This window comes from Tauraco erythrolophus, chromosome 15, assembly GCF_009769465.1.
Source record: "Tauraco erythrolophus isolate bTauEry1 chromosome 15, bTauEry1.pri, whole genome shotgun sequence".
Lineage (NCBI taxonomy): Eukaryota > Metazoa > Chordata > Aves > Musophagiformes > Musophagidae > Tauraco > Tauraco erythrolophus.
The window spans coordinates 8,596,271-8,623,577 of NC_141479.1; the positions used below are offsets into that span (position 1 = coordinate 8,596,271).

General features: G+C 36.2%; 1 protein-coding gene across 2 annotated transcripts in view; it reads left to right on the forward strand.

The window, feature by feature from the left end:
- The window catches only part of ITFG1 (integrin alpha FG-GAP repeat containing 1), an 88,972-nt gene that overhangs the window by 31,771 nt on the left and 29,894 nt on the right, over window positions 1–27,307 (forward strand). For both annotated transcript variants that reach the window (XM_086620850.1, XM_086620849.1), the window contains 2 exons: window positions 12,369–12,463; window positions 21,236–21,408. In XM_086620850.1, the coding sequence (XP_086476976.1) occupies window positions 12,369–12,463; window positions 21,236–21,408 (268 nt within the window). The remainder of the gene's footprint in view (window positions 1–12,368; window positions 12,464–21,235; window positions 21,409–27,307) is intronic.

Below are 27,307 nucleotides of genomic sequence, written 5' to 3' on the forward strand. Positions count from 1 at the left end.
ACAAGCTGACTTTTGGGAGCTGGTTATTCTGAAAGATCTCAGTCATTTCATCTCTGAGAGAGAACACCCAATACAGATCTTGAAGTATGAGGGTCTTGCTTCCTCTTCCTGAGCAGCTACATACGCTCTGTCATCTTTGTCTTCATTCCAGATCAGTCAAGTTTGTCCTTTGTGAAGGATGGGAAATGGTTTAATGATCTTTCTGCCCATTAATTTTCCTAAGTGAGTGAAAAGAGTGCTGTAAATGCATGTGTGTATTTTGATAGAGGAACAAAATTTATTCTAATAACTACAGAAATAGTAAACTTGAAATAATTGTTTACTTGTTTGAGTACTATTACAACTTCAATCTTCTGTTTTAACAGTGGGTAGGAAATAGAGTAGTGCATCAATTTTCTTTTCATCTTTCCAGCATTAGTTTAAAATAATCAAGACAACAATTAGTTATTTTTTCATCAACTAAAGTTTTAGAGAATGTTGAATTGAACATACATAATTCTAAATTCCATGTTCTTTATGAAATGCAGTCTGAAGGAAGTTGAATAACGCCCCATCATCATAAAAAAAATCCTGCCTACAGTGCAATAGTTCTGTGTAAGAGTGACTATACAGTAACTGGTAGGAGGAAAAAAACTTTTAATGCAAAGGAGGATCTTAGTTGGGTTCCGCTCACATTCGTTTTCATTCTAGTATTTCTTGTTCTGCACCAGTCTAACATTAAAGAGGCAAAATCTCACATTACTGGAACAACGCTGTATCAGAGTCACTACATTTACCCACTGTGCTATGTCTGTGTGTGTTTGGATACTTCGAAAGGTAGGCATTTATCACACGGATCCTGCGGGTAGTGAGCTGAAGCTAAAGAAAATGCCTTTCTAGAAGTGGTTTGTCAGACTTGAACATCTCCTCTTTTCGATTTCAAAAATGATGAAATAATGATTGTTCTAAGTCAAAGACAGTTAAGGTATGATGGTTTGCAGTTTGAAATAGTAATTTGGCAACCTGTAATGGGCCCTGAAAGAGGTTTCATTGCACAACAAATCAAAATACCACAATGAAATAGTAAAATGAGATGCATTAAAAGATTGCAGTACCTTCTGCCTACGTAGCTTTTGCCGCACTGTGGGTGATAGACTAAGCAGCGCATGCCATAGCGCGCTCACTCTGCGCTGTGCATGGTGCAAGGATGTTCACTGTTGGCACTGGAATGCAGCTGCTGTGACTAGAAACACGTTCAATATACAGTCACAAGCCTGTTAAATCCTAATTGCTGTGTTGTCCGCCTCTATTTTCTTCCCCTTTCTTGATATCTTCTGTACCTCATAGCTGATGTGCCAGCCTTGCCGCTCGCCAAGAGTTTCAAAGGATTCCATATTTTTCTATGCTCTCACTCTCTGCCACTTCTCATTTACTTATCCTAGTGCGTATTGGACTCTGGAACAACGTCAGGTCCAGACATGAGCTTGGGAGTGTATCACTTGTGCTGCTGCCTTCTCATTTGTGCCCACCTTTCTGTTTGCACACTGTTGCACTTCTGTAGTTCAAGATTCTGATTTACTGACCACACCTACATCTTAGCAAAATGTGTTTTGTTTCAAAAGATGACTTTGTCTAACATTATTTCCTGCTTCCAAAACTCTTATTTGAAGTACTCCTTCCAGCTGTATTTACCTGTCATTTGAAAGAAAAGGGCAGGGTTTGAATAAGATCCTGACTGAGAACCTCCAAAGGCAACTAATCTTGGGTAAGGTTTCTTTTCTTAGTTTAAACTAAGCAAGTTGAACAATAGCTATCGAGTAGAAATTTAGATAAGTGGAGCTGGAACAAACAACAATTAGGTGACTCATGAGAAACTGCCGCAGATGTTAGCGTAATCTTAGCAGCAAGTGTTCCTGAAGTACCGAAATAATAAAGATTGTTTTTTCCATGAAAGAGATATGCAAATGTATTTTTGTATACACATCTATATATATCTGTAAGGTCTACTACATTTCTGTGTATACATATTTGTGTATATGGGTGTGTATATTCTCATGGAAAAATATGCAAAAGCAGATGTAGATATATCAGTATATTTATGGTAATGTAAGAGACCTTGGACTTAATGTCTAAATTGGAACCTCTAAGATAAGTAGCACTCCCCTCTGTTAGATGAGAACAATGATTGGTCCATTAACCTGACCAAAGGACAGTGAACAATTGACAAATTCGTATTGCCCTGTGAAAAATAAATCAGAAAGGCTTTGTGACGTGTTTACTACAAATGGCATTTCGATTGATTAAGTTGAACAGAGCTGGGCATTAGAGAATTCTGCACTTATTTGGCTGACACATTGCTCCAAACAAGTAAGCGCTCTTCATTATTGCTTCTCCTATTCTTCTCATGTCACTATGGTAATTGCAGTGCAGTGGTTGCTATAGCAAAAATGATTAATCCTCCGTTGCTGTTATCTGTGTTCTAGCAGAGGCTTTTTATAAGATCTGCTTGTGCTGTCTTTAGAGGAAATCATAGATATTGGCTAGAATATTGCAATTACGAAGAGTTTTAACAATTGTCACTTAAAATAGTGGAAAATATTGTATTTGTTAAAAAAATTTAAGGATTTCAATAGGACACACTGAAAATTACCAATTTTTTTTTTTAATAACGAGATTAATGTGGACCATATTTTGGACACACAGGCCTGCTGTTTTCTTGCTACATCGAAGATTAATGAAATTGTCTTTTGAGCACTGTTGGCAAAAATACGTACTAGTAGTCATGTAGTCAATAAAAGGATTCTCGAAGAAGCAAAGATACAGGAAGATAATACTTCTGTGTTTGAGACACTCTGCATATGAGGAAAACTCTTCTTACTGCTATCAGTTTAGGTGAAAAAGATATAAAAGCTGATGGTAATAAAGATTCTTGAGTGACTTTAGATAAGGAAGAAACTCTTCTAGTAACAGAAGCACTTCAGTTCATCTGAAACAGCAGTGTGCAGAGACATACCAAGTTAATTGCCACTTGTGTTTTGTGTCCATAAAAGTGTCTTTAGAGGCTGAATCTGGCTTGTTATTGGTAATCAGCAATGCTGTTCAGTGATAATTTTCATTTTAATATTAGTCCTATTTTTAAAATTTCTATGATTTTTGACAGTTCTTTCTAGAAGATCCTGTATTGAGGTTTGAGGCCATAGCTGTATTATCCCTTTGCAGTTCCTTGACATTAAAAAAAAAAACCACTCAAAACAACAACAAAAAAACCACACACCAAAAAAACCCCAACCAACCAAAAAAGTGTAAATTCATGTTTGTTATAAATAGATGCTTTATGTTGCTTTACAGACTGCACCCCATCTGCCTGCCTTAGTAATTTCATCATTCATTTTTGCAGTCATGCTGTGGATCTGAGATTAGGACAGACATTAATTTGGGGCAATAGTGTAAAGGCCGTGTAGGAAACTTTTAGATAGATTGGCCTCACGTTTGTCTTTCAAATTCATCTTTGACCCACTCAGCAGATTATTTTTCTCTGCATCTCATCCTTTCTGTTATGCCCTATCTCATAGTCATTTAGTAAGCAGTCTTCTGTACCATCATTTCATATCATTCCTTTTGCTGTTTAAAATGCTGCATTTCCTGATCCTTAAGGCATCTGCCTGCTATGACATCCACAGAAATCTCTCAGTTCTGAACTGTTTTCCATCCCCTTGCCACGAAATTGTAGCTGGGTACAATTGTACCAATGGTATTAACAAAAATCCAAGAGATATTTTTTTCTAATACACTTTTTGTTTACCCTGAATTTGCACGGGGTAAATAGTAAATAATCTCAACTATACCTTTATTATATTTAATTGTTTAATTTTGCAAGAGCAAAATATTTTAAAGGATTTTGGCATGTGCTGGCACCTATGACTGTGCTGTGTGATGGGCTGAGACTGGCTGGAGTTGCATCCTTAGATGACACGTGTTACTTAGTACTCTTAAGTAACTTTTATATGCATTCTTGACTCCCTCCAAAATACAAACACGAATTCTGTTATTTCTTTCTCTGTAAGTATTTATTATGACTTGAACACAGTGAGATATGTTTGTCCACTTAGTTTTAAATGTAGTTCCAAAGCAGTGTTCATTTCTGGAGGAGGAAAATCTGTTTCCCATGTTTTGTCAAGTTCTTTCACGTGTTGCTGACAAATGCTAACATCTCCTTGGAAGGAAAAAAAAATTGGGTGTTGCTTCATATTAATTTTTGTCAGAGGGGTGTGTACATTAAGAATTACTTTGCTTTCTTTCCAGTAATAAAATTAGAGGAGTGATGTGCATGCCACTTGCTTATTCTTTTTTTTTTTAACAACTTAGATTGAATTTTTCTTTGACAGTGTTCATGGTTAACAAGAACTGTCAACCTAAAATTTAGTCACATAAGTGGCTTTCTTTAATTAGTCTTATCCCCTTCATTTGTTAGCATGTGAAGGTGTAATGCCATATGAGCTTTCTAAACGCGTAACACTACATAATTCCAAGCTGTACGGTCAAACTTTGTATGAGATAGTTGGAACTAGCAGTTTTCAGCATAAACTACAACAGCAATCTCAGTGCTACTTCGTGCTATAGTCTGCAAGGGGTTCTCGCTTTGTATTTAATCTGATTTCTTTTCCTGCTTGGATTGCAGCTAGTACGTTTGATAGAGTTTTTCCATCTGAGATAGAAGACTGCACTGTTGGATCAGATGCAGCCTGGAAGTGTCTCTGTGCCGTTTGCTGGCACACTGTGTTTAAGTGCTTTTCTTGCAGTGAAGGTGTGAATATGGATTCTTTGGAAGGATATAGACAGACTTAGTCAGAATTGATTTAGTGTGAAGGAGAGTGTTATAAGGGTTTCTTTAATGTCCACAGAACTTTGAATCATCTGTAAAAGCTCTTTGCATCTGTTTTTTTGAAGTTATGATTCATATTTTCTGAAAGCAGCTGGCACTGATTCTTTTAATAATGCCTAATTATCTTAGTAATTTGTGATAATTGTCTCTGTCATGACCATCTCATTGAACACCTAAAGGCAGAGAGTGACAAAAGAATTCTAATCGTTTTATTACTTCAGAAGATAAATTTAAGATAATCAGCTTTCAAACAAATCTTAATTTTGTTTGACTGTCAGACTCAGTTGTACTGGTTTTAGTCTTCTTGCCTGCCCCAGAAGGGTGTTGTTTTAAGCACTACCATGGCAGAGTTTTTTCCTCCTTATTTTCTTACTATTCTTTAGAACTTTAAATGAAAGGCTCGTGGCAAAAGAGAATGAGAACTGTGCCATAAGGGAGAGATGTGAGCAAGCTGTATGTACAGTGAAATAAAAAGCATGTAAAGCTTCATTAAGATATGTTGTATTAAACAAGAGGTGCCTTATACTTATTTGTACTTTAAATCAACAGCAGATAAAAACTTCTTGGCTTTTATTGTACTGTGTTGAGGACATTTTTTTTCCTCACCTTTTTGAAGGGAACTGGGAGAACTGCACCAACAGGTCATTAATAATGCAGGGACCATGGCTAATGTAGAATGTGTATTCTCAAGAGAGAACAGTAGGTTCTCAAGGCGTCAGGACTTTGTGGTATTAGAAGTGTCTTGCTTTTATGTAGCATCATGTTCAAAATTACTTATGCTAGACTGTTCTCCCTGTCTTAGCCTGCACAGTTAGCTTACTTCTGTTTGCCAGAAAACAATTTATTTGTATTTAACTATAATAAGTTACAATAATCAGTCTGTCATCTCAAAAAAAAAAAAAGTGGATTTGATTTTTGTTTTTAAAGGAGCCGAGGTAAGATTACACTGCAGCAGAACTACATAGCTGTTTAAAGTAAAAATATCATATACCCAGCAAAAGCTGGTTTGCTTTTCACAACTGCAACTTGATCTCGCTGTATTACAAACCAGTTTTGAATTGAGTGATCACAGTACTTGTCACTTCCTCAGGTTCTTTTTTCTTTCAAAGTCCATGTTGGAAAGTACATTGTACAAGCATGTGCAATGAATCTAATAACCCTTGAACTTAGTTGCAAAATACCACTTTTCTGACACCTTTTTCTATGTTTTTAAAGGAATTTGAAGATTTGGGTTGAATGTTTTTTTGCCTATGTTTACTTATGCTAAGTAAATGATACATATTTGCTTTAAAAACATATCTCAGATACATCTTGGTTTGGGAAGAAGTTCACTATGTATGTATCTCTTTTTCTTCAAGTGTGAAAGAACTTCATAATGCACTAGCAGTTTGTGTTAAAATCCATTTAGTAGTGGAGGGATAAATATAAGTGATAAGTTAGTTTAGTTATCAGACACAATTGACTGAGTTGCTTTTCTTTTTCCCCATTGGAAAAGGACTATGCCAATGTGAGATGAATATCCAGTTGGTTAAAACTGAAAGGGCTGAAATCTAATAGACTTGCTGCAGCAATTTCTTAACTGTTAGAGCTAGAACTACACAAACTCTGGTGTCACCATTATGGATTAGCAAACAACACAACATCTATATGTAGATGTGCAGTTTGGTGAGATACTAGGACTTCAAGGTCAATGAATCTCTCAGAGTAACCACCGAGACACTGTTGACGATTTGTGCATTTGTTTTAAAACGTGTTCTTGTACTACGGTACATTATCATTACCTTTTGAACATACAACACGTTTTCAAAACATCGTTTTGTTCTTAGTCTGATTTAGAAGGTTTTTTCTGCTTTCTCCCACTCAAATTTACTTTTAGAATAGATGGAAATAGATTTGAGCTATGTGTATTTTTGCAGGTATGAATGTTCACAATCAATGTTAAAAGTTTCAGCTGCAAGTAATTTTTCTGATACAATCCCTCGGTGTGAGGTGTGCTGCCAGTGATTTGCACAATCTGTGTCTTTTGGTTCGCTGTTGTTCTGCATTGGATTGCTAGCACTTTGCAGACGTAGGCAAAATGTTGGAAAGGCTTTGTGTCCATGGCTTTTCTTTGAAATACGATGAACAGGCAGTTGTAAGTAATGGTTCTCACATGATTCCTAGATGGCATAAGACTGCTAATTTTATCTTTATGTATTTTGACATAAGTGCAGATTTGCAGCTGATGAGTTTGTGGGACTGTTCTTTTTCTAGCCTTTTCCACTGCATATAGAACTTGATATTTATTAACCATGTAGTTCTTTAGTGTCACAGTCAAGCCAGAATCGTGTGTCGAGAACATGCTGGCTAACCATTGAGCTTTTATTTGTATGTTAAACATGATTTAAGTTGAACAGTTGGAGTCTAGAGTATGTTTAACTACATCTAGTGCTACAAATTAGACTGAAATTGCAAGTAAGGATAACCTTGAGATTTCCAGCAGTTTGAACTGAGATTGTTTAACATGTGTACAGTAATAGAAAGATAGAATAGCAGACCCTAGGAGCTCAGTGAAGACTACAGAGGATCTCCAGAAATAGATTTCCTAGGTAGACCTAGGCTGATGTACATTATTAAAGACATGTCATGCAATGTATTTTTTTTAAATCTGAAACTAGTGCAGCTTATTTCAGCTGGTCTGATGGGTTCATCTAGCCATTGTCTCCAATGCGTATTTTGTCTCCTATGGATACCTAGTTGCACTACAGCAAATGTGCTAATGATACTCCTTTTTAATTTCTGTCTTCCTCCTCTGTTGTGGAGGAATTTAAATTCAAGATTAGAGCTTAAAATTGAAGGACATTTATTTAAATTGAGATTGAAACCAAGCATGAAGATGAGACGAGTTAGCATTGAACCTCCAAGTTAGGTTCTTTGTTGGTGAGATTGAGCTCTTCTGTGAGCAACTGCTGGGGTTTTTTTGTGTGGTCTTCAAGATCAGTACAGTTCTGCCAAATGTATTTCAGCAAGTGCTTCCAAGATGGGAATCCCATAAGGGTTAAGAATAAATTATTTTCTTTCAAAACTAGAAAAGCTGCTGTATCAATTTGTTGGTTTCACATAGTGCCTCTGAGAAAGCTTCAGAAATACAGAAGACGTATTTCTAGTTATAACAGATGAGGGCAGTTTAAAATGACAATGAATAGAGAAAGAGATTCTGCTTTAGCTTGGTGCTTAGGGCTGGTTTTGGGAGAGGTTTTATGGTTTTATTCTTCTTGGGCTTTTTGAACAAAGATTCATGCAAGATTTGCATTTAAAGAAATTACAGTTTTAGCCAATAGTCTAGGTGAGTTTGATCTTTATTCCTTTTTATTTTTGTCAAAAACAGTAACTGCTGCAGTTGATTTGTAAAGTATACGTTACTATATTTGAAAATCTCTGCTTTTTCTTCAGAAAATTGCTTTTGATCAAATAACCTCAACACTAAAAGATGGATCTGTACATTAAAAGATGTTTATTAGAAGTAAAAACTAAAAAAGAAGTAAGAGATAATAGTATGATGGAGATGAAGAAAGTTGGGCTTTCCTTCTTTTGATTGCTACTTTTCTGTAATATAGTATTTAACTAATTGTGGGTTTTCTTAAACTACTCTGCGGTGAGTTGGAAGGTATTCTTGTTTCATTGATGTCCTATTTCTAGCTACATTCTCATTGTTGGTGCTTCACTTGGTGCCTTTTAAGTTAAAACTTTGTTTTGCCTGCTCTACAGTACGAATGTGTACCTAACCTTTCTTTTGGATGAAAAATGCTAACAGTTAAGAAGTTCTGCAGTAAGGCAGATTTATAAAATACCTACTGTCATGTATACTGTAAATGTTACAAGTGTTTGTTGGAAAGTTAGATGCTTTAATTGTTCCAGTTTGCTTTTGCTATGTTCTTCTTGGTCATTGTGTTAGTCAGCAATAATGGGCACAATTCTCATTCACAGTATATAAAACATGTTAATTTTTAATTATGTCTAAATAAATGCCTAATTTTCAGAAATTATCTTCTTCTATGTGATAAACACTTAATAGGTAAAACACTTGCAGCTGTCCTTTTATCATCCGGTATGATAAGTAAATGTCAGGAAGTTATTTCTGTGTTAATCAGGTACCACATCAAATCAACATGAGTTATTTAATTATTAGTTTTTCTTGAAGTGAATACAAAGTGCACGGAAAACTATACACCTAGGAGCCACATAAAGAAGTTTTAAAGGGGATGCTTTTATTTAGATTCTGCTTTCTAATGCCTGCTTTTGAAGCTGCTGGTTTTTCCTGTGTCTCAGCTGTGAAGGCAGTTCTGCAACATGTTAAACACTTATAAATCAATGCTTGTATAGTCCAAGCTTATCCTTTCCTTTTCTTGCTCCTATATTTCTCCTTTCTCCATTCTGATTCCACAGTGACCCATTCTAGAGCTCAATCAGCTGATAGGAAGGAAGTGGAAGTGCTTTTTAGACAGCTCAGCATTCTCAATCATCTCACCATGTGGTCACCTTTAGTTGAACCCCACAGGCTATATCACTTCAAAATAAAAATGTCATCTGTAAAGCCAGATACTGATCAGTAAAATACTGAGTTAAGAATTGAAGATTGACAAAAACATACAAACTTAGCTTAAAATTCAGTTTCAGATTAAAAAAAAATCAAAAACCAAAACACAAACAAGACCACCTTGAACAAAAACAAAAAACAACAAACACACACGAGTCCAGTATTCATAAGATGGATATCTCTATCTGAAAAACTTTTGGAGGATAGATACAGAAATAATTTGAGATCTAGATGGGCCTAAGAGTGGCCCCTCAGACTCTGTATCTTCAGGATTTTTCTTGACAAAATGTATTTCAGAAATAAACTTTTTCCTTAAAACTGCTATAAATTTCCAATAGATTTTTTTTTTCTTACAAACCTATTTTTAAATTATGGGATTCTTAAATATATGTTACACAGAATTAAAGAGAAATTGCAACTGAAAACCTGAACCTATAATAAAAGTTACATAAATGGACCTCTAGGTTCTGGTCAAAGGAAATGAGGAAACTGTGTCCTTCTAATATGGAACAAGTATATTATTTTCAGTTGCAGGGGCAAAGGTGTGTTGTTTGATGCATATTGACCTATTCATTCTTTGATTGTACTGAATTATTTTAATCACATCTTACTCTTAAACTTGTAATTTAACTAGAACACTGGCATCTGTAAGGTGGTGGCTTCATATCTAATCACATGAAAGTTCCATCCTTCTTGCTGCCCTGTAGTTTCATTATTCTTCCAAGCTACGTAGGCTGTTCTTGTCAATATATGGCAGTGTTACTGAACATTAATTACCAAGACTATCAAACTGAGTTATCAGCATAACAAGATGAATGTTTGCAATTTAAGTAGAATCAAACACTTTATATTCTCCTCTGCTCCATAGCATAATTTAAAATGAGAACATCCGTGTCCCTTTCGAACTAACAAAGAGCTAGAAAAGAAGTTAGAATTTGAAGGTTCTTTGTCCTCATGCATTATTAAAAATCTTCTAAAGTGACTTTAGACTGAACCTTCTGTAGAAATGTGATTAGAAGATTATGGTTTAATTTAAATTTTATAATTCACAAAACACCTACATCTCTGCAGCTTAATTCTGTTCTAGCAAAGCTTTCAATATTTCCATAATTTATAATTGGCAAATTAAACAATTTCTCTCATTTTAAGTTTAGAAAAAGCCTGCAGTCTAAACAGTATTTTATTCTATTTCATGTAAGTAAAAATTAAAGTGAGTAACATGTTTTAATTGTTGTTCTTGAATGATGCAGAAGGAAAACAAACAGCCTCAAAAGTTGGTGCTTATTTCAGACTGGTCAAATTCAATAGTTGCTATGTTAATTTCAGTGGTAATTTCCTTTCCCACCTCTTTGGATGCATACTTACTGGATTTCTATCACCTGGACTACTTAGCATCTTAAGTTGTCTATCTTTGATAACAGAGCTGCTGTGACAGTTTGCAAGTTTAGTGACGAGGTAAAATAATTCATGAGGCAGATGAGATGTAGGAAGCCACTAAAGGTGACTGGTTTTATCACCTGAAGATATTTGGAGAAGTCAGATACTTTCATTACTCCTTCTCACCCTTATAACCCTACTTTCCATCTCTCAACTTCCTTATATAATGAGAAAGATCTAGAAAAATTAACTTTCACAGATATAGATACATGTATAAATACACACTAAAAGGAGGTTCAGCATCACAGAAATGTGATTTGGCAGATTGAGAAAGCGTTTCTTATAGAACAAGTAAATATGACGATGTTTAGACTGTGGATAGTAGTATACTGGGAAATAAATAAGGGACTCAGTGACTTTGGCAGATGATCTAGTTTTTGCCTGTTAACTAAGGAGACTTCATCGACCAACTTTACAAAATCCAGTTAAAATACTAATACCAAGCTCCTACAGAACTGTATCGGCTAAGGGGCCTTTTGAAAAGGTGAATTTTTTTATTACAGTATGAGCTTTGATTTCATAGCCTGGAAAAGCACATTCCCTGAAATTTTCCTCGTCTGGGACATAGCATCTCCTTAGCAAGTCAAGTTTGGTTATAATCAGGGTTTGCAGTGGTAGTCATTAATGCAGCAATTCTAGCTGGTGCTTTGTGGCTGCTTACGTTCAAGTACTGCTCTGCTCTTCCTTCTCAGCCCATGCAAGGTAACTGGTGGTGGCTCATCTCTTAGTCGGAGGGCAGCGTGATTCTGAATACGCTAGGCAGGGCTGCAGGGTCAAAATATGAACATAGGGATTTCTCCTGGAGTAGGTAATGAGCAGTAATTTTTTTTTTTTCCATTATATTCTCTGTGTGTTAGAATTCTAGATGCAAATAGACACTGCTTATTTAAAAATTAAAAGGTTGTTATTCTACTAAAGGTTTTGGAAATACATGGATTAAAGGCACTTGAAGAACATTTTTGATAACCTGTAAATTACTCAGATTTACCTAATTCTGCAAGCCTGGTATTTATCAGCCATTGTGTTAGTCAACTTTCGAGTGTTGTTTTTAATCTTATGTTTAACAAACTACATGTGAACTCATGATTCTTCTTAAAGTCTTGCTGACATCACAAAAGTTTAAAACCAGTTCTGAAAATTAAGTAAGTTTGCATGGTAGACTTGTGATGGTAGATTTATGTTAAAAGTAATTTTCTCTCCAGCTTTCACACAGGGATTGAAGCACTTATTCTTCTAGATATATCACATTATCATCAGAAATAAATTGTAAAACTTTCTCTATATTATGGGTCAAGATGAAAATACATCAAAGACAATCTTCAAACAAAAGACCCATTTGGATGACTAGTTTATGGATTTCGAAAAGGTTTAGTTTATCTCATGAATTTTTCACATTTAAAAAAATAATAGATTATTCACAGCTGATTATCTCTTGCAAACAGGGTTTCTGATTTTGCAAATACAAAGCTGACAGTCTTTTCTTCTCTTTGACAGATGGAGATGGACAAAGTGAACATTTATTGCCAGTCTGTGAAGATACAGAATGTCAAAAAAGTGCCATCTACTTAACTAAGCTGGGATTGGATCAGGTATTTTGAGTTTGGAATTGCAAAGACAAAAGAAATTACTGTGCTTTATAAAATAAAGGAAAGTAAATAGGAAAATGATTTTTCAGGAAAGAAAAATGAAATTTCATCACCTGTCATTATTGCATATGAGACTTGTATTTATTTACTTATTTATTACCTATCTAGAAAAATATGAGTTTAGAAGAGTTTGCATACCTAGAATTCTATATAATGGATAATGCTGCTTGAGAAAATTGCGGGTTCTTCTGATGAGTCATTTTTTTGGTTGCAAAACACTGCGTTCTAAGCACCGTAACTACCCTAGCATGAGATGACAAGCAAGGGTTGTGTTAAGAGTCTGAAATAGATCTAACTAATTCAAATAAGCTTCTTCAGTTGAAGTTAGAGAGTTATTTTATAGTAGAAAAAAAACCCACGCACATACACATATATATATACACACACACACACTCTTAACAAGTTGAACCACCCCATACCTCTTACCCCATATTGTCTTCGATTGTTATTAATTAAGTAAATTTCCAAATGGTATATGAAGACTTCTTTAGGCTATGTATCTTCAGGATTAGGTTTCTGTTGAACTATTTCAGCTTCGTTTGTTCATAACACTACTTGTCTTGAGAGGCATGGTCGTAATTTATGTAATAGATTACTATATATTCATTTATTTTAAAGTGTGTGCTAATCTGTTTTAAGTATTTACAGTGCCCTGCTTTCTTATAAAGTTACAGCTTAAAATAAATTAACCTAATGTTTCTTTGATACCCTATAAATGTTTTTACTAAATTCATATTTAGCAAAGTGACTCTAAAGACCAATGTGACCTATAAAGAACTCGCTTATAGCTGACAGCGAAACCCACTGTAGTGTACTTACAGAAATCTATAATGTATGCCATACATGTTTCTAATCAGGATATTAATTACTGATTATTCCTTTACTAACAAATTAAAAATAGAATTTTCTTGTGTAAGTAGTACCCTCTCTGATCTATATTTCAGAATTTATAGGTGAATGTATTATCTGCTCAAGGAACCACACATACTTTGATTAAGTGCTTCTTGTTACAGTCTCCAGCCCAAGTTTATAGTGTAGATTTTCTCTTTTAAAGAATCAGAATTTCTAGATCACAGGCTATAGCATGCTTTCCTACAGTGAGAAAATCACTCTGTTTTTGAAAGGAAAGAACACTGTTACCAGTAGTTAAAGAGGTATAACTAGGATGGAATATACCATCATTGTAAGAAAGAGTAACTAACTCCAAATCTGGTAATATATCTCTTTCAGCCTTCTAATATTGGCATCTCATTTCTGAGAAATGCATGTTTTCCTGTGCACACTGTGGTTGGTTGGTTTTGGGTTTTTTACGTTTCATAGATTTCTAGGTTGGAAAAGACCTTGGAGATCATCGAGTCCAACCATCCCTAATCCCCATTAAACCATATCCTCAAGTAGATCATCCACCCTATTCTTAAACACATCCAGGGATGGGGACTCAACCACCTCCCTGGGCAGCCTATTCCAGTGGCTGACAACCCTTTCAGAGAAGAAATACTTCCTAACATCCAACCTGAATCTCCCCTGACTAAGCTTATGCCCATTTCCTCTTGTTCTATCACCCATCACTAATGTAAAGAGTCCTTCCCCTACCTCCCCACCATCTTTTCTCAAGTATTTATAGGCCGTAATCAGGTCTCCCCTCAGCCTCCTCTTCTCCAGGCTAAACAGCCCCAACTCCCTCAGCCTCTCCTCATAATCTCTTGTGAACACAGAATGGGTTATAGTGTTCTTGATACTCATTGTTGCAGTAGAGTTTGATTTACGGGTCATGGCCTTTGCATAAGGCAAGTGGATGCTCAATTTGTGATACTTGCACTGCTCTCTGATCAAAGGAGAGAGCACAGACTTTTGATAAGCATGTTACACCAATTGTAGTGCTGTAACTGGCTGCTTACATTTCACTGTTGAGTAGTTAGGGTGCTCTTATGTCAAAAGACAACTGCTCTCTAGCTCTAAATTTAGTTCTTTACTCTTGATAATATAAGAAGTAAAAGACACTTGAGTTTTTCTGCTCAAGTAAATTTGAGACAAATATTCTCAGTGAAAGTAATTTCACTGTAGAAAATCGACACACACAAATAGTGTGTACCATTGAGAGATACAAAGCTGTTACTTGAGAGTAGCAGATGACTGAGCAGTGTGCTAAAGAAAAGTTATATTATCTGTTATGTTTCTAGAAGGAAGTGATGCAGTAGCAGCAGAGCTTCTGCTGTGGGTCAATTTGCCTAATACCAGAATTTTTCTGAAGTGGAGTCTTTTATTGTCACCTGCTCAAAGTAACGTTGCACGTAGACAGTTTTTCTGTTCCTTACTGCATTTTTTTGATAGAGGTCAACTATTTAATTACAAATACATCGGATTTTTAACATAACCGTTTTTGTTACTCATCAGTATATTTAATTTTTATACTTAATTTGGCAATCTCACTGTGTAGTTTCAATTTTAAAATAATCTCCAAGATAATGACATTTGAGTAAAAAAATTAGCAGCCAAATATTGTCATTTTATTTCAAAAATGAAGAAGCCAACAGATTCTCATCCTGCTAGAAAAAAGCATTAAAAAGCATTAAGGGTTACCTAGAAACCTGAAAGTGATGTTCCCTGCATATTTTTAGAATTACTTTAATTAAAAATGACAGTATCAAATGGCCTGCAATAATGACTTGTTCCAGACTAACTTTTTAAAGAATTACATCTAGAATACTCTCTTCTTGCACTCCTAGACTCATCTAGAGGTGATGGAGCTTTTTCTTCGAAGCATTTTATCTTTTCCATTCTGAAACAGTGGAGAATACCAGTATCTTCATTCTTATGTCTACAGTTTTTCCCATGTGTTGCATCTTTCCTTCAGGTAGAAATGTATTCAAACATGTCACTTTCCATGGAAGTGAAATGTTTTAGTTTCATTTAATTTGGTCATTGTGAGATCACATGACCCAGCTTCTAAGCTTTGACTAAGTAAGTTAATCTTCTTGAGAAATGATAAATGTAAACTTCGGGCAACAGACTAGCATGAGTTCCTTTTATTTATTTAATCGCTGTACAATTCGAGGGAAATAATGATGAGCCCTTGTGGTGCAGGGGATGGTGTCACTTGTGGAACAGGTAGGTGATTATAGGGAATCCATGGGAAACTGAGAGATTAAAAGTCTATTAATGAAAAAGTAGAAGATGGTATATATCTATTATTTCTTCAGTCTTTGCTGTAGGGTTTTATGGGGGGGGTATTGTTAAGAGTGTAGCTAAGAATTCTGTTTTCTAGAAATTATTTGTTTTGTTTGGTTGACTTTGTTTATTGTGGGTTTTTGTTTGGTGGTGGTTTTTTGTATTTGAAACTTACTGATCTCAGATCTGAAAGATCGCAAAGCAGATGACTGTCTTCCAAAAAATATTTCACCTGTGGTAACTGGACCTGGTTCTGTCCTTCCTGCTTGTTTGTTGTGGCTTTTGATGAAACCGAACGAAAAACAGTTAATGTGGTTTCATGCTGCATTGGGATGAAATGCATAGCAAGCAGTAAAATACATCTGTACAATCTGTGGTTCTAAAAATAGGCTGTGGAGAGGCATGCGATGGTATGTCAGCCTTTGGAGTTGTCCTGGTAAGATCTTGTTTGATGTCTGTTAGTCTACAGTGTATTTCTCATGATGTCTGTGACACAGCTGTGTGGCTACTGGAATGCCAAGCAGATCTAGGAGAATTATTTGAAGGATGATCTTTCACTGAAAGTTTTAATTTGTTTAATGATTTCATCTTTATTAAAAATATCTCAGATAAATTTTCTTCTTTTGGATGATGGAGCAAAAGTGAAGGCCAACAAAATACATATGAGTGACTTAAGGAGATACGGACCTACTAACATTTTAAAAGAATGTGAATGTTTCCGTAGCAACAGAAGAATTGCTGTCAAATCTGAAGTAGAATCTCATACGCTGTTTCAGATTGTGGCAGGTGTTAGGACACCTCAGACTTCTTTAAATTCAGATGAATTTCCTAGCTGTTTTACACCTTTCATCTAGATTCTGAAAATTAGACTGAGTTCTCCTTGAAACTTGTTTTGAAGTCTTTAGTACTGTTTATTGTAGAAACTCTAGATATTATGATATTCTTAGAGATGACTAATCTTTCCTTTAATTTTACAAAGTATTCAGTATGATTTTTCATTTGTTTCCTGAGGAAAACAGTATTATTTCAGTCCCATCATTTGAGAGTTTCTTTCTGAGCTTGATGATTCTTACAACATTTCTCTGTACAATACAAAGGTTACAGCTTTATTCATCTTACAATTCTAGCTTCTTTGAAGTAGAACACAGCAGTGCATCTTTGTGGTGTCATTCTTCAGGGTAGAGAGGTGTATTTGACAGCATTGATGATCAGCTGCAGTTGGTGGCTGTTAGTTTTTCCTTGTTCCCCTGTAATAGTTCAAAAGGGAGGGGCAGATTGCAGCTGCTGTAATTTTCATAAATCTCAGATTCTACAAGATCCTCTCATCATTTCTAAGTTGCTCATCTTTCTCAAAGCTGCTATGGGATGTGAGCCATATGCCACCATCAAAAACATGACTCTTACTGCCTTGGTTACTTTTTTCTATGTTGCTAAATCAGTGCTGGGGATTGTAGTCTTCTGGGCTTTGAACACCTAAGTTAATGATGAAATGTATAGGGAATTTACTTCGTTTATTTTTATACAATAGTGGCTACTCGACTGTATGTGGAATTCAAGTGACCTTCGTATGCGCTGAAAACCTAATGCATCATGAAATTACTGGATTTATTTTTTATGTGCAGCTGAACTACAGTACACATGTACAGCAGAAGAGGAGACCCTGGGGGGAAGGACTTCTGTTGCTGTGGCCAGGCCACTTGATACTCGTCTTTCTACAGGGTGGGATAGCGTTTGGCATAGAAAGGGGGAACTCTGGCATTTCCAGAAAACGTAGAGACCAAGAATTGGCTACCTATTTCCAAATGCTTTCTGACGCGCAGCTGGCTCCCTGCCTGTGTTAAGTGGCCTGGAACTGGGCAGGAGGCCAGATGGGGGTTTTGTGCTTCATAGGTTTCTGACCGTAGTTTAAACATCGAGATGTGTTAACCCCACAGTTTTGACTCAAAGACCTGCCTAACAGGCTTTATAGCAAGAGAACTGTGTTTTCTAATGTATAGAAGAATGTGGATTTTGATAGAAATGAGCCATTTTCAAGTTAAGTGGGGTGCAACTAGTTTTAAATTTTTCAAGTACCTGACATCTTTTTCAAAATGAAAAAGACGCTGTCTTCACTGGGCAATAAAGCATTCTGTCTTTTACTTGTTAATAAACAAATATTTGAAGAGTTTGAAAACAGATTTTCAAGCACTTAAATATTTTTCTTTTTTAGCCTACAAAATCATTAATTGAAGGAGTAAGAACATCTATATGAATGTTTTAAGTAATGATATTAGTAGTGCTATGCAGTGGAATTTAACAGAAAGGGAAGAATTAAATCTTTGATTTCTCTGAATTTTGTTTGTTCATTAAAATTTTCTTTTAGATACACTCATTCCATTTTTCTCATTCCATTTTCATGATTCTATGAGTCTATCTGTTTTTTAATCTGAGCTAGGTAACAGAAACCATGTGATCAGAAACAAAAAGTAGCTGTGTGTTTCTCCATTATACCCACCTATTTCTGTCTTAAGAGTAAAAGGAAAAAAGATTAATTTTAGTCTTTTTGCTGTTAAAAGAGTAACAGCAAACATGAAGCTTAAATTAATTGTCTGGATTATCGAATACAAAAGAAGATACTTATATTATTGGCTAACATATTTTCATTTGCCTTCTGTACTGAAATATACGTCCTGAGGTACATGTACAATTAATCTTGTGTTACATTACACTGCCATTAATAAAAGAAATGTGCAGAATGAGTTTCACAAGAAGTGTGGATTACTCTGAATTTAAACTGTCAGAGTAAGTTATGTATGGTGCTAGTATGTGCTCTGGTTACATGGTGAACAAGACTGAGGTTTTTGAAATGTTCTGTAACTGGTGTTATAAAAAGTCGCACAACTGGTTCAGCGAGGTGGATGAACCTTACTTTGTAGCGTGCACCGTGCCGATGCTTGGTAGCAGTAGGTGATATTTCTGTTTTGCTCACCTGGTGTTTTATATCTCTCCATTTCATTGTAGACCTTACGATTGTAAAATTGCTTTCTATGAATCACTCTTTGAGTAGAGTAGAAACAGAATGCAAATTTGGATTTGTGCCTAAAAATTAATTTTTAATTTTGATTCTTTAAAATAGTGTTACTGTACATGGGAACGTTTAGAAAGTATATGATGGATATAATTGGATTTCATTCCAATGACCGTGTGAATGATACCGTATAAAGTAAAAACTATATTATATTTCACGGTTCTGATTTCAATCAGTGGTTTTCAAAATTACAGTATTTTTGTAATAATATTGTTTCCTTTGTCTTCTGCATGACAAATAAGTGCCAAGAAATGTAACCCTTTGAAAAACACTCCTCAGGTTAAGAGTCTTTTTCTTATTTTCTGTTCCTTAGATTTTTTCAAAACCTTCAGCAGCTAACAGTAACTAAATAGGCATGCATATATGGAGGGGGGGGGTGGGGAATGTGGTCAAAGTATGTTTTATTTCAACTTTGAGTTCTCATCAAGAGTATTGTAGATGAGCATTGCAGTTCAGATGTCATCACTTACACAGGCAGACATGCAGTGAGTATACGCAGTGTCTGGCAGAACTGTTCCAGACTCCTAAGCCATGTGTGATGTCGATACAAAGTTGACCTCAGTGCACGTTTTTAATTATTTTGAGGGCCTAATATGCACATGGTTGTATGTAATCTCGAGGGATGAGCCCACGTGTCAATTGCCATGTGGCAGGAATGTTGTTAGTTGCTGGATTGTGTTAGTGAGGGAGTCTCTCCACAGCAGGAGATGATGCTGTCAGGGATCTCATTCTGGTTCCTGAAGTAGCTAAATTAAGGCTTGGATGAGAGACATTTAAGATGTTGTTAAGTGCTTTTGATGTTGGTGATAGTGATGCTTTAAGATGACACCCTTCTGTCCTTTTGAAGGCACTGTCAGTTAGTTGACATATGAAATTACTTCTAGCCTTAAAACGGCACTGAATTTTTCTGTAGTGTTGAAGTGTTTAACCCTGGTGCTTAAGCTTCATACCAACTCGTGAAATTACTTTGATTTTAATTAAGATAAATTCCTATTTAGCACCTCTGCAGCACTTTGGAAAGTAAGTGCAGGTACATTCTATTTCTTGTCCTGGAGAAATTATACTTTGCATTTCTTTTGTACTTCCAATTTGATACTGTAATCTTAACTTCTTATCAAACAGTTCAGTATCTGCTGGAGAGATAGGAGGAGAATTGAAGCTCTTGAACTTCTAAATATCCATGAATAATAGAATCATTCAAGCTTAAATTAACTTTAGGAGATCCAGTCTCCTGCTTTAAGCAGAGTCAACACTGAATTCGGGCCATGTTGTTTAGAGCTTTGTTCGGTCAAACTTTGAAAACCTCCCAAGGACAAAGATTCTGCAACTTCTCTGGGCCTCTTTCCTAGTTTAATTGTCATCATAATGAATTTTTGTTTTGTTTATCTCTAGTTGGAACCTCCTTTGTGTCAGTCTGTAACCATTGTCTCTTGTTCTTCTGCCATACATCTCAATAGAGAGCATGCCTCCATCTTCTCAGTTACCTCCTTGCAGGTTTTGGAACGCCACTATTAGGTCTCCTCTAAATCTTCTGTTCTCCAGGCTGAACAAGCCTTGTGCCCTCAGCTTGTCCTTCGAGTAAATATTCAACACCTGGCCATCTTGGTGAGCCTTCTCTAAGCACACTCAGTATTCTCAAACTTTCTTGAACCATGGGGTGCAAGACTGGGCACAGAATCCAGATGTGGACTAACAAGTGCTGAATAAAGAGAAATAATCGCTCGCCTCCATCGGCAGGAGCGTAGGCAGCAGTTACGCTGTTTGCTGTCATAGCTGCCACGCAGCTTTAGCTTACTGTCCACCAGGATCCACGCATCGTTTTAGTAGAGCTGCTACCCATCTGGTCAGTCTCCAGCCTGTACCATTGCAGGGTTTTACTGTCCTGTGCAGGACTTTCTTTGCTGATAGTTATGAGGTCCCTGTTTGCCCATTCTTGCCTTTCTAGGTCCCCTCTGAATGGCCATCTTGTCCTGAAGCACATTGATTTTGTCTCCCAATTTGGTGTTGTCCACAAAGTTAATGAGGGTGCATCCCTCCTCCAGCTTTAATGCTGCCTATTGCTTGCAATTCCAAGAAAAACAAAGAGACTCAGGATCTCAAGGCCCAGATGGTCTGGGCTTACCTACACCTAGGACTAGTAAAATTTAATGCAAGCCTGAATTTCAGTGAAGTTATTCCTGAATATCTCCATATACTGAACACATTCCAAAACACAGGTCCTTTATTCTTACAACCTTATCTTTTTTTTTTTTTTTTCCTGTTCTGGAATAATTTAGTGAATAGAGAAGACTTCAAATTAATTTTTTCATTTGGCAACAGATTTAGGAAATAATCATTATTTCCTCTTTGGAAACTTGTAAATGGTTAAGAATCCTGATGCAGTGAATAAATGTCAGCTCTTTTAAAAAGAACGAGGTTGTTTTAATAAATAAAATAGATTTTCTTACCTAGCTGTTCTTTTTTGTTTGTTTATTTTACAGTGGATTCCAGTCTTGCAAGACTTCAGAAATAAAGACACACTCTGGGGCTTTGTACCCTATCAAAATGACAAATCTTCAACAGAAGTTTCATTTCCAATTACACTTCATATTGGAGACTACAATATGGATGGCTACCCAGATGCTCTTGCTATACTAAAGAACACATCCGGAAGGTAGGGTATATGTAAACCTAGAAATAAAGACTATCAAACACATGTTCAGTCATCATTACTAAATTTAGTGCATCTTGTTCATTTTATCAAGTGAACAAGACTCTTGATCTCTGCTAAATAAGTTTGATTTTAAATAGGTATGCATTTACACGGTGTACTCAAAACACATAATTGTATAGGCTTAGACTATGACTCTTGGTGGGGATTACACAGGGGAATGGAGTGTGAAGTACCATTGTAGGCACTCCTCGTAAATCACAGGAGCTGGTTATCTCTCCCTTTCCTTTCTCAAATCATCTTCTGTAAAATCCTGACTTCAGCTTTCAGTGTTGGCTGGTAACACCAGGCAGCTGAGAGTTGGGGAACCTGGTCCACGCTGTCACATGGAGTGACCAATGACTGGTGACTCTGCTGAAAAATGCACTACTGTGTTTTGCCCCTTTTGGGAACCAGGAATTTTAGATACACATAATAACTTGCCAGCGATTTTGTATTGTCCAAATTTAACCGAAATAAGTTCCCACTCCTCCCCTGTTTGGGGAAAAAAAAAAATAAATCTTCTAACCTTTCCTATTAAATTTGTCAGTGTAATCTTTCACCTCCTTATTTTTTTTCTTTATTGCTTGTTTTCCCAATACTTTCTTTGTATTGCTACCATCTGGTGTTAGGTGAGAGAGGGCATGTACTGATCCTTACAGGGAGACTATTGTACGTTGAGGAGCTGGTGATCCACATAACAGCTGACCTGAGTAGGTGCACGCCTGTACTGTTCTGCACATATCACTTGGCTGCAGGATAAACTTAGCCAGCTAATCGTAACGGAGGAGCCTGTAGGCAGCTCTCACTTGGCACCTGGTGGTGATACCACTGGCATGTCCTTGTTTTTACCTTGAAGTAAAGCAGCATGTTCTCCTGTGAACATCCTTTTGCTTGACAGTTGAAATGATGAATAGACTTGTTTACTTCTAAGAAAAACCTAAAAGAGCTCTAACTACCATAACGCCAGTGAACCTCACTGTAGACAGGATACATGCACCATGCTGTGCCCTGACTAGAGGTCTGTCTGATGCTGCCCAACTTGGGTTTTCCAGTATCTGAAGAGATGTAAAGTTATCTGTACTATTCCCTTTTTCTTCCTCATGTCATTGCTTGTAAAAGATATTCTAATCAATACCTGATGGAGTCTCAACATCGTCCTTACTGGGATCTATGACAAACACTTGGACTAATGTGTTACAAGACAAAGTAAGAGTGTCTTACATGTGTACTTATTATTTTCTTCTGTGTAGTATTTTGGATGAGGTTGGGTGAAGGTTATAGTTTGAATTAATACTCAGTAAGGAACAGAACTGAGGAGCTTGCTGTGGTGCTTAGAACAGTACACAGACAGAATTTAGATGCTGAGGTCAAAGAAGTCAATTCACATCCTCTAGTGGTTGCCTAAACATGAGTCACCCACTGACATATTTGTTTTAGAGTTCTTCAGATACGGACACATACCTAAAAATGACGCAGTCTGAAGAGTTACATGCTTGTATTCAGCCCACGTGATGTCATTCAGAGACAAGGCAGTGAGCAGCTGAGCTCTGTCTCTGTACCTCTGAGCTTTCAAATAACTAGCATAGCAGCTGTTTATATTCAGGTAAGGCAGAGGAGAAGGCAGTGATGTTGCTACTGCCCAGAACTTGCATAGGCAAAGTTAAAGCACTGGAGCCCTGAATGTCAAGTTTTTTACTCCATAGTCTTGCTCAGTTGAGAGTTTGCATCTTCTGTTCAGCAGTCATTGCATAAAGGCTGTAAACAGTCTAGAGAGCAGACTAGAAGCAAAGTCTTTCTTTTTCCATAGAAATACCATGACATCTAATCTGTAAAGTTGTTGTTGCCTTTGGTTTTACTTAAGCCCCACAAATCTTGTGGTTTGAGCTGTACTATAGGCTATCTCCTAGTGAGTATCCTGATGGCTAGTACACTTCCAAAGGACTTTGTGAAGATGTATGGAGTTCAGAAGTTTATTTGAAGTTATTCTATCTTTTAAGATTCTTAGGAGCCTCTCTCCTCTGGCTTGTGTATATCTATGGCAATGTAATATTATGTAAAAGGTTTAAATAGTTTATAGTTACTCCTGTAGAAGCCCAGGAAGTTTCCGATGTCTTGCAATGAATTACTGTGATACGCTTTTATCTTCATTCTCCTTGCTTTTAAATTGCTTATTCAATTGAATTTATCCTAAAGTTATTTTGAAACTTGACTTCAAAGTTGAGCGGCACAGTAAGGCATAAGGACTGAAGGTACTGGCAGATGATTTGGCAGGTTATTAAAAGGGAAGTTCAGAGAGCTGAGGAAGTCTGGCAAAAAAAGAGTAAGTAAACTAAGAATTAAGCAATACATTGCATGGTAAACATTGTGTATTTCCAGTACTTGTAGAAAAGTAATGGAAACAAACTCTTTGTACTTTGGTATGGGAGTGAAAGTCATGTTTTTTGCACTTTCTCTGAAATGTCACTTTCAGAGAAATACTACCTCATTGTTTCTGAGAGAATTAAGCAAATACTTCCTTTTAAAATGTGTAACTGGGTCATAGAGTGGAGAGAATTAAAACAGTGTGGCAATTAAATTAAAAGCTCTTCTTAAATTAGGGCAAATTGAAATGAAAACCTTATTTAATGGATTTTAAACACTCCTGGATCAAGCTGTTTATTTCTTTCTCTGAATCCTTTCATGCTACATCTACAGATGTAATTTCAGTGATTGATTACTGTGATTAAATGATAAAAGCATTTTTGTAAACTCTTGACCTCAATCTGTGCTATAGTCTAGGAAGCCTAGCTTCTAGTTGCTGTCTGTAACTTAAAGAAATTAAAGGAGGCAGAAGCCATTTTTTTATCTGAAAATATACTGATAAGTGATAATGGAAGAATATGATTAACATCAATTATATGCTTTCATCATCATTCTGGAAAGCATTTTCAGATCAAGTCCTTAAAAACATCTACAAAACACTGAAATAAAGACATGATAGGTAGGAGTAACTGTGGTTTACTGTCCTTCCAGGTAAGTAAGTCAGGAAAAATGATTCAAGTATTCTCAGAACCACTGAAGGCCACGCTGTTTCGTCTCCTGCCACATCCTTTTGATTTTAAATAAAATCATGTAATATTCTGACAGCATGGAGAAATTCATTATTAACAGAATAATAATTTTTTAATAATTAATAACAGTTAATTCGTTATTAACAACAACAAAAAGGAGGAATCTGGCTTCTGGTTCAAGTATGGTGGGGGTTTGAACTCAGAGGCTCAGTAAATTCCACTGGTGAAGATGCTAAATTCACAGTCGGTTCTTACGTATTTATCTGTCTGGTGTGAATTCTTTTAACTTCTGACTTGAGTCAAAACCTGCACATTAGAATTCCAGTTCACAGATTTTTCTTCAGGCTAGATACATACATGAATTTTTATTTCCTCTAGTTATGACTCAATTAGAAATGCTGTATGTATGTAGAATAATAACGGGTAAAGAGATTTTATCAGTAGTTATTCATTGGTCCATCTCTACTTCCTGTCTTACCTAAATGTTTTCATCCGCTGGTTTTAAATTGGCTGTGGTAACACTGAAAGCCTAAGTTCTGTATGTGAGTCTATAAACGCAGATCTTTCTCCCACCTAATTAGATGAAATAAATTCTGCTTAACCATTTGTTTCCAAATTAGATGCTACTAGTCACATCTTGCATTGCAAATATGTAACTTAAGGAAGCATATTTTTCAATGATGCTTTTATTCAAAGGGAGTGTTTTTCACGGGTAAAGTAGTGGTAAGGTTGGAAATACAGTACTTCTCTGACATTTGTGGTAAGTAACAGTAAAGACTGAAAGTTGGAGATAACAAACAAGTGGATATGGACAGTTGAATAAAAAACTTTGAGTAGCATACAATTCTAGAAAGTTTTCAAGGTATTCATGCTCAGTTTTAAATTAATGTTTATATGGGTCTACTTGAAAGGACTCTTACTTGACCAGATTATCTCTTCCTAAATCAGTGTTAGTTGTCACTTGTCAGTAGTAAGGTTGGACAAAGGACTTCTTTTAAATGTAGGACTGATGAGCACCTTGTAACTGAGCAAATCTAAAAAATAGAGGCAAATCCAATTATTCTGAATGTCTGGAGTAAGATATTAGTCATTTAGATGTCCCCTGTATAACTGTAAATGAACTAGCCTAAAATTGACAGAATGAGAGATGTAGGAAATTAAGCAGTAAATATTTAATTCTAATTACAAAGTAGGATATTAAAATAAAACTGATAAGTCTTCAGTCTTTCTTTGGTGTTAACTCTTGCTTATAGTAATTCAACCTTATTAAATTTAGCTTTGCTGCATAGTTGACCTTCGGTCAGAAGGTTCCAAATTGTAGACAAATCTATATTTGAACATCATTCATAAGCTGTTTGGGATAATTTTGCAGGTAATTAGGTGCCACTGTGTGCACATTGATGTGAATACCTGTAGTAAATAAACTTCTTGTGTCTATCCGTTCACAAAGTTTACAGTTTATACTTGAACAATACTTTGTACAGAGAGTGTAATGCTAGCTTGACAGTCTTTTGTCTTTTAAATTATTATCATCTAATAATTTCTGGCAATTTAAAAAATGTGGATTGAAAGAAAGCATCTTTGTAAAACTTCCTCCAAATTAAAAAAAAAAAGCGTATGTCAGGATGATGAAAAAGAAATTGAAACAATTTGCTCACTGAGGTTGTCACCTTACCTCATAGTTGGTTAATATGCTATGATACTTACATAATACATGAAATTAATGTGAACACGTAACAATTTCAAGTTATGATTATGAATTCTCAGATGCAGGTAATACAATACCTTAAATATTGCAGATCACCTCATTTCATTTTGGCTAGACATTAATTCAATATACTCATGCTTCTAACAGTGAAATAGTAAAAAGTGAGTTGTTCATATTAAGCCTCAGTCAAATGCAGCCATATGGCAGAACAGCAGCCTTCCAGTACCTGAAGGGGGCCTACAGGAAAGCTGGAGAGGGACTTTTCACAAGGGCATGTAGCGATAGGACAAGGGGCAATCGATTTAAACTGAAAGAGGGGAGATTGAGATTAGATATAAGGAAGAAATTCTTTACATTGAGGGTGGTGAGGCACTGGAACAGGTCACCCAGAGAAGTTGTAGATGCCCCATCCCTGGACATGTTCAAGGCCGGGTTGGATGAGGCTTTGAGCAATCTCGTGTAGTGGAAAGTGCCTCTGCCCATGGCAGGGGGGTTGGAATTGGATGATCTTTAAGGTCCCTTCCAACCCAAACCATTCTATGATTCTAATTTGTGTATTTTTCACAGAAGCTCAAGAAATGCGATTATGAAGTTTTGAGGGAAGTGTTTAAATATCCTGGTTTACTTTTGACACGTCCTACAGAGAACAAAACCCTACTTTTTTACCATTGCAGGTTCTTAAGTATTAACTTGGCAACAGGCAAGGAAACTGATTTTACTTTGGTGTCAGAAATGTTTTGCCCTTCTCTAAGTCTTTCTGAAATGGATGGAGCAGATATATGAATGCATATGAATGTGGTGGGATATGATTCTTATGAGTAGCAGATTATCTGAAACATACCATAGAAACAAAGAAAAATAAAAACTTTCCTACAGAGAAACACACTGGTGTGTGTGCATGTGTGTGACTGCATCTTGGAGGCACCAGAAGCTGTTAAGATACAGAAAAACAACTTGCTGTCATCCTCTGAAAGAGCAGAATGTTCAAGGTCATAAAGAAGTGGTTTTGGTTATTGCCCTGGGCTCTGACACGCTTAGCTAGCCTTACAGAACATTGTCTGCTCCATCTCCTGGCTTTGCCCCCAGAAAGAGAGGAGGAAAG